This window comes from Aristolochia californica, unplaced genomic scaffold (genome assembly GCF_029961685.1).
Source record: "Aristolochia californica isolate CCGP_79_NKW_82.1479 unplaced genomic scaffold, dmAriCali1.0.hap1 SCAF_2, whole genome shotgun sequence".
Classification (NCBI taxonomy): Eukaryota; Viridiplantae; Streptophyta; class Magnoliopsida; order Piperales; family Aristolochiaceae; genus Aristolochia; species Aristolochia californica.
The window spans coordinates 49,674,739-49,688,683 of NW_027181881.1; the positions used below are offsets into that span (position 1 = coordinate 49,674,739).

Genomic DNA, 13,945 nt, shown 5'->3' on the forward strand with positions numbered 1-13,945 from the left:
CACTGCCCCAGTCAAATCGACAGTTGAGATTTCAAACGACACAGCAGGAAAAGAGACAAAAGGCTTCCGATTATGAGGGGTTTTTTCACTTTTTATGTTTTGGATTCCGAGTGCCGTAATGCTGGCACCGGTTCAGGTCTGGTTTGGTGGGATTTGGCTGAGCCGTGAGCGAGTGGACATTGCTGTCGTCTCATGACTGGACTCTGTATCTGTAGTCTATGCTCATTTGAGAAGAAACTACAACGCAACTGCCTGCAAGAGATTCGTCAGGGAACGCAACGTCTCAAGTTAAATTCATCTTCACCTGCACCCGTTTAACGAAGACCCAGAGAGCAGAGCAGAGCAGTAGATCGTTGCCTCTTCGAGAGTTTTATGCAACTCAAAGTTGCCCTTTATAGTGCATTTCGAGCAGGGCCGGGACATGGCCGGCCGGTGGAGTGCATGGGAGCAGTCCAACATCTAACCTGGCTTGATTCCACGGAGCTTTCGCGATTCCTTGAATACTAGATAGAAAACATGATCTGGAACAAGGTGGCAACATGGGGTAGTTGGTAGATGTCAGTAAGGTGTGAAGTCATGAAGGTACGACGGTGACAATAAGAGTCGTTTGGGGGTAAGTAGCAGTGCAGCCAACAGCAAAGGTCACATTGAGGGTAAGGACGATGAAAGGGACGAGCAAGTTAATTAGTTTAATCACGAATTGTACAAGACTGAATGGTGTCAACTCTAATATTGGGATGGTAGTTTGGTGACGAAAGGAACTCTCCTACTTAATTAGTAAACCGCTGAACTGACAAATTAAATGAACCCACAAGGGTCACCAATTTTTATAATGAATTGATGATTTTGGGAGATGGGTTGGGAATCAACTTTTTACAAGCAGAGGTGGAGTAAATGAAAAACAAGTACAAAGTTATGAACTGATGCATGCCACAAATGATTTTTTGTTTACTTTAGCAATTGTTCATGTCAGGCCTGATCTCTCAGAGAGGGAGAGAGAGAGAGAGAGAGAGAGAGGGGTGTGTAGCCGGTGGCCCCCTTCCCTTTTCCGGCCAATCCCACTTTCTCTTTACTATCACTTGTCCTTTTTGCCTGCTTTTCTTTTTTTCCTTTCTATCCTTTTGCGTAGGTTAAGGTATCTGTGTGAACTGTGCATAGCTTTAGCAGCTTGTGTATTACAGCTCCATATGGAAAACGGAATCGTCTAATGAATTATATGGGTCACTTTCTGAAGCTTGAATGTGGCACTCGCTGGACTGTGTTAAGGTTACTAGATTTGCAGTTTAAGACTCGTCTGATCACTGGTTGCGAATGTCAAATGCAAAAAAATCTCTTAAACCCCACTTCAGTCTTCTCAGTTTCAGAATATTACAACTTGTCTAACCTCAAGGATAATGTGTGATTAGTCAAATGATATATGATTCTAGCTGGTCATTCACATGATTGATGGCCATTATCCCAATGTAAACAGGTTATTCCTTTAGTTAGAGGTGGTGTACAGAAGGCAGACAATGTGTATACTTGAGCTGAAGTGACGCCCTTCAAAGGCAACTTGATCTCATAATGTCATTCCTTCTCATTACTCCAAGATATAGTTCATTGCGAATGACATTAAATATTTGAATACGAAGAATTGCAAAATATAAAATAGAAATTAAAAAGATCTCCTCATCGAAAGGACTGAATTCATTATTTCTGCTTCATTCTATTACTATCCTATGCCTAGCTCGATAATTTAATGGAAAGAAGGATCAGTTTACCAAGTTACACTCAAAGTATGTCCCTGTAATATTAAAAAAAAATTATATGCACTCATGCTGTCAAATTCCCTTGATTAGTTTTCAGCCACAAATTGTAGAAAAAGATAAAGTAATCTCCATGAATCACGTTTGGGCCCAATGAATTAAACATTTCATTGTATTTATCCAAAAGTGTAATTATTCTCTCATCTCAAACTTATCGTTTCAGATTGTAAATAATATAAATACCACCCTTAATCAATGAAAAGATTGTGTTTCAATTCAATATCTAACAGACAATACGAATCCCACAAACAGATCAACATTAGAGAGACTTGACAAGACACGCCGGCCACTTAAAGCCACAGTGTGCAATCCTTACTAGCCATAACCCTTTGATGAACCATGACTTTTTATTTTTGCATTAGTAGTAGAAATGTAGAATACGAGGAGATTTGTTACCACTTCTAATCAAGTATTTTGAACCCATGAAAAACAACTATCACTCAACGAACAAACCGAAAGTGAAGAAAGATAAAACTGAAATTGTTAAAAAATATCCTTAGTATTCTTTACTTATCAAGTGTATAGAGAGAGTTTTTAGCCTTGGCTTTCAAGAGTGTTTGGCCATCATTTGTAATCTTGTATTCTTAATACAAAGTAGGCTTTTCTCTGTTATATCTTGGTCCTTTCATTGTCCCATTTGGCTTGCAACTTCTTGTGTGAAGTATTGGTTGGAGGATCCGAGGCTCAAGGAGGCTGACTAGTTCTTCGGAAGAGCTAGGCCGCACGGGGTAGATATTCCGCAAGGCTAGACGGACTTAGCCTAAATCTAACCGCGTGACAACTTCACATGGATTAGTGAATAAAAAGATTTTGAGTTTATTAGTGGGAAAATAAACTTTCTAAGTGGGTTAGTTGTTTTGGGATGAGCTTTGGACCCAACTTTACATGGTATCAAAGCAAGTACTTATATAGAGCCTTAGAGAAGGCCTACAAGTGAGGGGGAATGTTAAAGAATAGTCCCACATGGATTAGTGAGTACAAAAATCTTAAGTTTATTAGTTGGGAAAGAGGTTTTCTAAATTAGTTAAGTATTTTGGGATGAGCATTGGACCCGACCTATGGAATATGATGTGAAATGTTCCCATTACCTGCAAGCAATACCTTGTATTTGTCTTATCATGGTTTTCTCTTAACGGAAAATTACTCCATACCCACTAAGCTCTCCATTGTCGATGATACAAGTATTGCTATGAAAATTTGCTGCTGCGGACATGTGCGCTTTACGCACTCTTGCAGGTGGGTTTAGGCCCGTGGTGAAGTGCGCCACGCATCATGCTTCATGATGATAGGGCCAGCAGGGCCTGAGAGGGGAAAAGGTGGAGCGACAAAGAAGACAATTTAGCTTGAGAATCTTGACTCGGTAAGTAGAAATCAACGCAGAAGCCGAAAGGGCTTCATCTTCTCCCTAGAAAGATTTATTTTCTTGCTTGTTTGGAAAAACGGATGGTTGAAAATTGTCTGGTTACTAACCTCATCTGCCCCATTTTGCATCTCCAGAAGGACCCACCGGGAGATATGAGATCTTCCTGTTTTGTTCAGAGGAGGAAAAGGTTTGGTACTCTGTATCAACCGGGATCTCTTTGTGAATCATATTGATTAGAGTCAAAGATGACGATTGAAATCACCGTACTCTCATCTGGGTCTGAAATGGATGGAAATTATTGACATATGAATGAGCTTTGGAGCTTCTAAAATGAATATTCACTTATGCATATCTCAGTGAATGAATGAGCTAAGCTAGGAAGGAAGGAGCTGAAAAAGGTGTGTGTGATTTCTTGTGCTCTTTAATATAAACAATGTTTAGCCTTTTAAGAAAATCAGAAACAGCAGTTCATGTGAGGCAAAAGGAACTGTTGCCACCGAAATATGGAATCCAAAATTGCATTTGATGAGTGTTTCTATTGTTGATCGCTCAAATTGAAGTTCAATCTCATCCCAGTCGCAGACCCATGTGAAGCATGTGTTTCCTTTACAAGGCGGCGGGACTGCGACAAAACCGAGGGACTCCCACTGCCAGTCTAATAACTAACTACGAAGACGTTTGACCTTGGCATCCTCTCTGGATGTGATGGCTTCTGCTCTTCCACTACTTCCGCAAATTTTGTCCACTCGCGAGGCTTGTCCCTATCCTGGACTCATTTACCTCTTCCCACCTTTGGCCTCCTTCCCCCTCTTACCTGCCAACCAGAATGAATTACCAGAGTTTGGTTATATTTATGATTGCCCTTCGTACCTAACCAGAACGGGTCATAAGAAGTCGTTAAACCAAATCTTGATCGACCCTCAGCTGCCCTCCAATTTAGCCGTGAGTAAGAAGACAAGAGCGTTTGCAGTTTACTGAATAATTTCATCAAACAGGTGGGGGCATTCAAAAGTGTGAATGGTATGTCGCGCGGATGCCACCAAGTGGAGAAGTAGATACGGAATCCTTACTAGATGTGACAAGTTGCTTGCTAATTGCTATTACTTGCGTGTTTTGGAGGGTGTGGCAATTACTTCAACCTCATGTGATCTGCAGAGAAAGATTTGGGGAGAGACCCAGAAGAAGACATTAAGCAATCTATGTCAAGTGGATCATTTGAAAGGTAGGAAGAAATGTGGAAAGGCAAGAATTCACAGTCAAGTGAACGACGCAACTTTATAATTTATTTCATCGGATAGGGATTGTCAAAGTCAGGCGTGCCTGCCAGCCAAAGAAGAAGATTTCACCGGGAAACAGGAAAATCTTCCTGGATGCCCTTTTCAAAGCGTGGAAGCTGCACTTTTGGATTTACGGTGGCTTTGTGTCGAAACATGTAACTTAGTCTGCTAAGGTATCACAAGGACATGTAACTCCACTAAAATTCTAGGAGAATATGTTAATCTATGGATTAACATTGAAGGTTGTCCCTTTCAATTACATGAAAAAGGTAAATGAGAATGATAATCCCATCTAAAATGGTATTTTATTCCCTTTTATACATCTAATTGAAAGAGATTAACCCAACCCTAGTTCATGAACCAGCAATATCCCATACTTCTAAAGCATGTATTGCAGGAGATAAATAAGCTAGCAAGCTGATTGGTTATGTAAACACGGTTATGCAAGCCGATTCTTCTTTCCCTAACAAAGCATGAAAATATTTAGAAAGTGGATTTTGTTAGATTTTGAACTGAACCACTTTAGGATGAACTGAGCCACACTTTTTTCAATTGTGGTATTTATACAATTTAGGATAGAGAAGATAAGCTTAACATGATCAGATAAATAAAACTTCAATAGGATCTTATCCGATAACTGAAGGGATTATAGTTATCGATATCAGATTTGGCCTCTAAAACTGGACCCAAACACATCAGGGCAAAAAAAAAAAAAAAACGAGAAATAATCATTGTCGGAAAGGACTTGGGAGTAAAAAAAAAAGAGAAGCAAGAAAAACTTAGGGATACTAAAGTCCTCGTAAACGAATTTGTTGAAAGTAAATATAGATGAGGTCTGATCCCTTACAAGTTAGAAGCTGTTGAAATATGCTCATTCTTGTTAGGTTTTTGCCATTGGAGGATCTTTGACAACCTTTCGACGTTCTTTGGAAGTGTAGCATATTTGCAGGTAAATTGTGTTGAGGACATCTACTTCTTCCATGTCCTCTTATAACCTTGGCGAGTTACCTCTTTCATCTCCTTTCGATGAGTTTTCTGAGTCCTTAAGCGAGACTGGATAAGGATATGGAATGAAATCGTGGATCAGGTGCCCAAATAAATGCGAAGAGCTAGCTGAAAAGTCTTGAACGGTTGTATTAATAGATGAATGAAATGGATGGACCAGGAGAAGTCATCCAGCTATCTTCTCAGTCTGTACTTGACTGTTAAGGAGTCAAATCATCATCATACTTTCTACTGTTTTTCATTTTTCTCGTTCTATAGTAACGTAAAAAGTTTCAATAATCTTCGGCTAACCACAAGTAGCTTCTCAGCTTTGTCATGTCGTAGTCTCAATCTCCATCTAGAACTTGTTTTTCGATTAGTATTCACTATCCTCTGTCGACGAACGGTGTTTCCACTAGCTCTTCTCTCTCTCTCTCTCTCTCTCCCTCTTTTTAAACTGACAATGAGACAACATCAATAACCAGATTTTGTAAAACTGACCATCAGCATTAAGTAAAATTAAAAAATCAAAAGGTTTAATTGCAGGCATGTCCCGCAATTGTGGCACATAAATTACCCAGATATAATATAAGATTTTAAACTTATGTGCATCATTAAAATTGTAGACAAATGTACAAGCGAGTGATTCATGTATTTTAATTAAACAATATGCTCTTTTTTTTTTCTTTGGAGTTTTTATTAAGTTGGATTTGCTAGCCTAATTGGTCCAAGAAATTGTTAAAACCATGAGCACCACTAGTGTCAGAGAAGGGGGTCTTCCCTCTCCTCTACTTTGCCTCGAATCATTGTAGAAGAAGGGGGAGGGTTCTCTTCTAATTTCAACTCTGAGAGCTTCACGACGTCATGTTGAACAAAAGAAAAGAGGAGGGAGCTGGAAAGGGCCAGGGATAAGAGAAGGGAGCCCCTCCCCCTTCTTATGATGATGGTGGGAGCTCCCGCTAGGTAGGGTGAGAGTTCTCACTAAAGAAAAAGATGGGGAAGGCTAGGGTGGCATTGAACCTAGCCAGTTCGCGAGCGGTTCGAACTCAGCTCAGTTTGATTCGATTTATCTGGATCCAGATAAGATTAATTTGAGTTAACGAGCTGAGCTCGACCGAACCATGGTTTGGTTCAAAATCTCATGAGTCAGCTCATTAACTTAACGAGGGCTCGAGAGTCGGGACCATGAGGCAGGAGCTAGGAGTGAGAGCGAAGGGGGGAAAATTCTTCCTCCCCTTGTCACCGCCGAACCCCACCTGTCCACTACTATGGCCGCCTCCGTCACTGTTGACAGCTGCTGGTCGGCCGCCTCCGCCACTACTCAGTTTGATTGCTTCCTTCAATTTCTCCCTCCTGACGTCTGCCTTCACCGCTACTTCTGTGGCTGCCACCGTTAGCCCCGACGACAACTCCTCATCAACACAGCTAGACCCCCTTGCCCTCAGCATCGTCGCTGTGGAGAACCAGACACCTAAGTTAGGGGAGAAATAATTTTTCGCCATGCGCGCGAAAATCGTTTGATTTCGCATATGCAAGATCATAAGCACGTGAAAAAAAAATTATTTTTAGAACTCTGGTTGTCTCTTCCTCATGACTCTTAAAGAGACTCAGGTTGTTTGAGGTACTCTCTTATTGCTAACTCCACTCAAGTTTTTCAAAAGAACATATTGGTAGCATTTAAGAACTAATGCTATATGAATCCATCCTCCGAAGAAAAAATGGAAATGGCCATACGATTAGGTCATCCAAAACCATTTTTCTTAAACTTTTTCTGTCTCCATGATTTGGTTTTCTAGCCCTTGAATCAGAAGGATCTGATTGAGTACAAATGGACAAAATAAGCGTTGCTTTTCAAAGGAATATTTTTGTGTTTGACTATTGAATAAAGTTTATGCCTAATTATGTAAATTTTATGAATAATTTTATACATAGTGTATATATAATTTTATGCATGGTTAATATATAGAGGTTATGTCCAATTTTATGTAAAATATATGCATAATTTTATATATAATTTATTTGACTTGTATTTTATGCAAAATTTTAAATGTATATTGGAGCTCGAACTCGATTAAAATTATTGGACTCGAGCTCGATTACAATTTTAGGCTTGAGGCTAAGTTCGATTAGAACTCAAGTTCGGAATATTTAAATCAAGTTCGGCTCAAACATAAGCAGTTTCGGGCTTGACTCGGCTCGATGCCACCCCTATGGAGGGCCTTCTGTAGTCTCTCTTGCCCTGGAATCACCACATGGGTAGGGACCCCTTTTGAAGCCTAGCATATGTAGGCCATCACAGAGTTGTTGGATTAGCTATTTGCTAGGCCAACTAGACGGGTATATCCCAGTTCCACTTACTTCAATTGACCCCATGATAAATCGCCACTCCCATCAATTATTAGGAGACAAGTGGTTCTTCAATGATATAAAAAGAAAAGGAATGAAAAAAAAAAGAAAAAAAAAGAAAAAAGAAGGTGATTATTTCTATCTCATTTGTTGGCTGAAGAGAAGGACGGAAGGGAAGGGGAGACATCCTCCCCCTTTTTTCTCTTACAGAAGCTGTTGGCAACGCAGAAGCATTTGCAGGAAAAAGAAAAAACTAAGGGGAAGCTGTTCTCCTCCTCCCTCTTCCCTTAGTAACCTACCGACACCAGAAAACAGAGGTGGGGCGGTCCCCCCCTCCTCTGACTTGCATTGCCACAACATAAGGGACTGGAAGAAGCCCCCACTTGACTGGGGGAGATAGCAGATCACCAGTCCATGTGAACTAGCTGAACTGACCCACCACAGGACCATTATCAGTATGGAGCAGTAAATCCCATCTCCATTCTTAGATGCTGGAGAAATGTCTACGTAAATTGGCTTTTCTTTCGCTCACTATTTTTATTTTGTACTGTTTCGTCCTCAAGATTTACTATTATGAATCAAAGGCATAACGAGCAATCCTTGCTATGATTAGATAGAGCTCTCTTGTGATGTCTAGCGTGGTTATTCGTTTCAGAATCAAATTCTGAAATTGTTATCAGTAGTCCTAAATGTATTATACAGACACGCAAATCGACAATAGACGTACAGTTGCAAATCCCACATTTTCCAACTCCATACTTTCAGACTCTCCAGGACCAAGATCCGGTATGTGTTGGAATGTGAGTATATGTTGGCCATGCATTGTCCATTGCGGCTCAAATCTCAAGTTTCTTATAAACTCAGAAAGGTCGTTAATGGCAAGAAAGCACGCCAAGCAAACTTGTCTCAACGCCAAGGGACACTTTGCGGAAACCAGCACTCGTCCGCTCCAAGTCTCCAACAATATTATATAAAACAGAGAAGACAATATCGCCATATAATACTATTTACAGATAATGTCTTTTCAAGAGGAGGAAACGATAAGAAGAAGGGATGACTCAAGGTCTGGAAACTGTTGTTCCCGTCTTCGTGGATTGAAAAGGATCGTTGAAACAGATTCTGAATATACCCAACAGAACGCTAAAATAAAACCTGAATCAAACATGCATGTATAACTTGCATGCAGTAACACGTACATGGCCATGCTTTTTCCTAATCGGTTACATACAAATGATGTCTCCTTGTTCATGACTACCAAAGAGTATAGACTAATATACATTCTCAAATTTAAGAACACAACCAGTGATGTTGTATCCAAGACCCAGACACGAATTGTTCCAAAGGTATAATAAACTGTAGTGTAGTAAATTTTTCTACCCTAAAACAGACTCGAGCTCCTTCCAATATTAAAGAATAGGAGAGAGATTGAGAGATGAGATGATGGACGTGTTCCCCATTTTCTTCTGGCCAAATGGCATTAAATCATCATATCCTATACATACACCCTAAAAATTCTACTTACCTGCATCTCTGATTATTGGTAGCTGGTGGTGTTACATACATGGCTTGCTATAGGTGTCACAGAAAGAGGAAGGAGATAGTACTGATAAACTCAAGCAACAAAGTCTGGCAACAGCTGAGCAGCAAATCGCTTCCTGCTCTGTATGCTGAGGCTCTCATAAGCATTAGAGGAATGGGTAGTTGTTGGAGTGTTGATGCTGCAGAAATCATTGGCCTCGTTCCCCATTTCAAGTCTCCGACCCATTTGCATGCTCTGGTTCGAAAGGAACGACTGTTGCGTTCCGGACAAGGAGAGGTTTTCACAATGGGGGAGACCCAGAGTGAGAGAGACACCATTGCCGGGGAACCTGGGCGCGAACTGTTCGGGGTCAAAGCTACCCATGTCCCCAAGCTGGAACGCCCCAAAGCCTCCTCCATGGCTAGCGGCACTCGTTATCAGTGAATACCCGTTTCGGTTCTGCCTCTCCTCGCAAAGCTCTTGGCTGTCTGACTCTTCGGGCTTCAGGTCCACCTCCTCGCTCATTAGCGGAATAGTGGCGTTGGAGGTCTGAAACTCGTTCCTGGTTTTCTTGGGATGCCTTTGCATCATCCCCTCCTTGTCTTGGAAAATATTCCTAGCTTCTGGCTCCGAGGTTGCCATGAGAGGGAAGCAAGACTGGTTCCTAACACCGCCCATCGCAGTGGGAGAGGGATTTAAGGAAGTGGACGGAAGCCGATCGTGGGAGTTGCTATCTGGTTTAAATTTCAGACTGTTCATGTGTTCGGTTGCTCGGGACGCAGTGGGACTGTTCTCTTGAGCAGAAGTAGACTTGGAGGCAGACTCTTCATTGTCTTCGCTCTTGCTGACTGCTTTGTCTTCGGAGCCGTTCTGTACCTGCTCTTTCGTTTCCTCCACATACATTTCTTCCACCATTGGCTTCCAAAGCCGCACTCGGGCATTTATGAACCAGTTCGAGACCTGCACGTTCCACGATCATTATCCTCATAGAACAACACAGAATGAAGCCATGTACGGGGAAAGTCAAGCTCTTCTCTCTCAATTACCTGGCTCCTGGTGAGACCCGTCTGTTTTGCAAGCATGAGCTTATCCGAGTCCTTGGGATACCTGCAACGCGATCAGGAATTCATTAGGTCTGAAATTAGATTGGAAGGATCCTATCTCAGAGATCATTATTTTCTGCAGCAAAAAATGGATAAAAGTACGACTTCTTATAGGACCCAAGTGGCGTTCAAGATGCCAGTTTTTGGGTACGGTGAAAAAGGACCAATCAGAGGCCGAATATCTACGATCTAGTGCACCATTTGTGGCGGCACAAGCAAGAAGAAGGGTCTCATCATACGTCAACCACGATAGAGTGGAGTTCATCCTATGAACCAACGCCAGGGTAGGTGGCCCCGCCCACGAGGCCATCTCTACTTATCGATCAACGAGTAAAAGTTACGAGCGTCCACTTACGGGTGGAGGAAGTGCTCGAAGAGCCAGGCCCGAAGGACAGAGACGGATCTCTCCGGCAGACCCCGCTGCGGCCTCCATGCATTGTGCTGAATCATTCCCAACTGTTGCAGCGCCCTCTGCTGTCTTAAATGCTGGTCCACGAATTTCAACCTCGACCCTTCCATCTTTCCTCCCAAGCAGTCTTCCTCTCCCAAGCTCTTGCTTGTCGCTCGAATCTGACCAGTGATTGCGTCTCTCAAGCAACGGAACTGTTTCGATATGGTTTGTAAAGCCAGGGCCGTGTATGTTTTCGCCGAACCAAATCCAGCCGCCGCTTCAAAGGAGGAGACCACAAGTTGCATTTGGTGGTGATATTGCCTGTATCTCTGCTCCACCTACAAAACGAAGAAACAAAACGGTTCGAAATTTAATTTAACTTGAATTTCATGAAGAATTCAACCCAAGGTTAAGAGGCTCTGAGTCTGAGAAAATGGTTCGGCATGAAATACAGAAGTTTGAAGGAAAAAATAAATACTGCGTGACACCATGAAATCTGGTTAATCTCTCGAAAGAAGGATGAGTTACAGTGACTTCACGATCAACCATCTGTATCTGTTAAAAGAAACGAAAATTATGACGGCTGCGTAGAAAGAGAGACAACTTTCGGAAGCTTGATTGATCTTAACGTTCCCTGTAAACGTCACCTTTAATCAAATCAATCTGTTACCCTCTGACAGCTTTTTGGTTCAAATATCATCCCCACTCTACGACTAAACCGCTTTACAAGCAGCTGAAGCTTCTCAACTACTGCCACCCATTCCGATTCCATTAGAATCATGGTTTTCCAACTCAAATTATACCCAATTGGATCCATGGGATCCTACTTATAGAAATTTCCCATTGTTAATTTGAGTGAAATGAAAGCGTTTCATGGATCAATATTAGCAAAGAGAAGAGAAAAAATCCCAAGTGCTTGGCCAAATTCCTGCTAAATGCTGCTGCTTTTGAAAAAAGAAAAACTTCCTGAAATTTTTATTGAAATTAAAGGTAAAAAACAAAACTATGAGAAATCCCATTTAATGCGGGAAAGAGATGAAATCTTAAAAGAATATTCAACTCATATAAAAAATTCGGAAAAGCACGTCCTGTCTGAAATCTGTTGGCTCTATCAATGGGTTGGGTTAAAAATATATAAAGAAACGGCGAATTTTGCAGAAGTTTAATTTCCTCAGTCGCCAATAGTCTTTTTTAGCGAACAAAAATCAAAAGTAAACCACGTTGAAACAAAACTGTTCATTTCCTAGTTCATCGGAAAATATCGGTCACCTCATCTAGCATGCCGAGTAACTTGGCCTTCTTCATCTGCAACTCCTGCCTCTCCGCCGTCGTCAGCTCAACACTTCGCCTGGCGCTCGTTTCACCTCCGGAATTCTCCGGCGCCGGTTCCTTGTTAGCCTTGACATGGCCTTTGTTAGCCTTCATCTTGTCATCTTTGATTCCTTTCCCAACGTTCACGACCTCGTCTAGCAATTGCTGTGCTGCCTTCAAGTACTTAGATCCCATTAAAACACTCTGAATACCTGTAATTCCATTTGAGACTCCGGAATTAGAGGAGGTGGAACCCGAAATTCGGATGTCCTCACCACTTCCAGGGGAAATTGCGGATGGCAGAGCCTGAATTTCAGATTCCGAGCGGTACCCGGCATATGCCGATTTCTGTGGAGACAAGCTTAGGGACAATCCTTGCTGCACCGAGGGCGCCCGCCGAACACCCAACTGGGAAGCTACATCGGGCGTCGACTGAATCGCGTGGTGGGAGCCGGATGCCGCTCCGGCTGAAGCGTCCATGGATCCCCAGTGGAGGCGGGAGATGAAACCATGGACAGGCGAGATATCGTGCTGCGCCGAGTGCCGGTGGGTATCTTGCCAAGTGGGGACTGAGCCAGCGGTAGAGGTGGGCTGGAGCGGTATGCCAACGAAGTGCTGATTTTGCTGGTGAGCGTGCCCGAGATTCCCCGGGTTGAGCGGGTTTCCAGCGGAGTTCAGGAAGACCATGTTCGTCGCCGCGGCCGATCCCCCTTGCCCGTCGGGGTATCCGACGTATCCGGGGTTCATCAAGTAGAGTGTTTGCAGCCCCTCTGCTTGGATTTCTGAACCTCCATGATAGAAAGTCGCCATCCAGAATCTATCAAACTTTCTCTTTTCTATCAACCAATCAATCAGTTTCAGAGTTTTCAGCCCATTTGATGTCCTAATTGCTCGTCAGGAATGAGAACCGGCAGTCTGATTGTCCGATCATAAAAAAAAAAAAACCCCCTGTAAGCAGAAGCCATATGTCAGGTCTGAAGAAAACCCAAAGAATCGAATTCTGTAAAAGATCCAGAAAACTTGGAACATTTTGGGAAACCCCCGGAGTCTTTGTGGTCGAAACAAGGGAATTTTAAAGATGGCGGGTAGCAGGCATGGGAGAGAGGAGAACGGAATAGAGAGTATCCAAAGCTAAACAAGCTTTCATGTATTTATTTTATGTTTACATGATGATTACCTGTCCAGAAGGAAGATCCTCGTCCACGTGCAGGGCAACATAAATCTGCTCTGAAGAAGATTTTTCTTACAGTGACCTCAAAGAACCCTAATTAGATCTCGCAAGACAGAGCACTTCCATCTCGGCTTCTCCCATTCAAAACCGCTTTTTTGTGTGTGTCAGACTCAGTTCCTGCAACCCTCTCTCACTCCAACTGAAAAGGAAAAGAAGTAAAGAGATGTTAAAAGGACTCGGAAAAAAAGATACCTTCTCTTATAACAACTATCCGAAATACTTCCATTTTTTTTCTCTTTATTTAAAGGGCTGTCCGTATTCTTATCCTTCTCATTTTCACAAATCCCTCCTCAAACTCCCCCCTCTTCTCCCTCTCTCTCTCTCTCTCACACACACAGACACACTCAGCAGAAGGGCTTTGAAGTACCTGCGAATGGATCAAAAGGCGGAAAGTTTCAGTGATTTGACCCATATTTCCTCATCATTTGATGCAGGAACGTTCGATGTAAGAAGAACATGAGGAGGTAGAGAGATAAATCGGAGGAAGGTATTGATCAAAACTCCTCTCTCTCTCTCTCTCTCTCTCTCTTTCTATCGCTCAAAGTGTCAGAAGAAACAAACAGCTGAAAAACGAGGAAACGTCGACTTCCAAACCCAATTTAATAAAAACGAAAG

General features: G+C 42.3%; 1 protein-coding gene across 2 annotated transcripts; it reads right to left on the bottom strand.

Moving 5' to 3' along the window:
* Positions 1 to 9,039: 9,039 nt before the first annotated feature.
* Positions 9,040 to 13,945, bottom strand: LOC137955656 (BEL1-like homeodomain protein 1). Of its 2 annotated transcripts, XM_068802692.1 has the most exons (6): positions 13,698 to 13,945; positions 13,277 to 13,469; positions 12,058 to 13,047; positions 10,753 to 11,126; positions 10,341 to 10,401; positions 9,040 to 10,254 (listed from the first exon to the last, which is right to left on the bottom strand). In XM_068802692.1, exons 3-6 carry the CDS (start codon positions 12,907 to 12,909, stop codon positions 9,388 to 9,390), a joined length of 2,154 nt encoding a protein of 717 aa, XP_068658793.1. In that variant the 5' UTR covers positions 12,910 to 13,047; positions 13,277 to 13,469; positions 13,698 to 13,945; the 3' UTR covers positions 9,040 to 9,387. The 2 variants fall into 2 exon arrangements, with proteins under 2 accessions (XP_068658793.1, XP_068658794.1); XM_068802693.1 differs by lacking the exons at positions 13,277 to 13,469; positions 13,698 to 13,945 and having other exon boundaries at positions 12,058 to 13,201.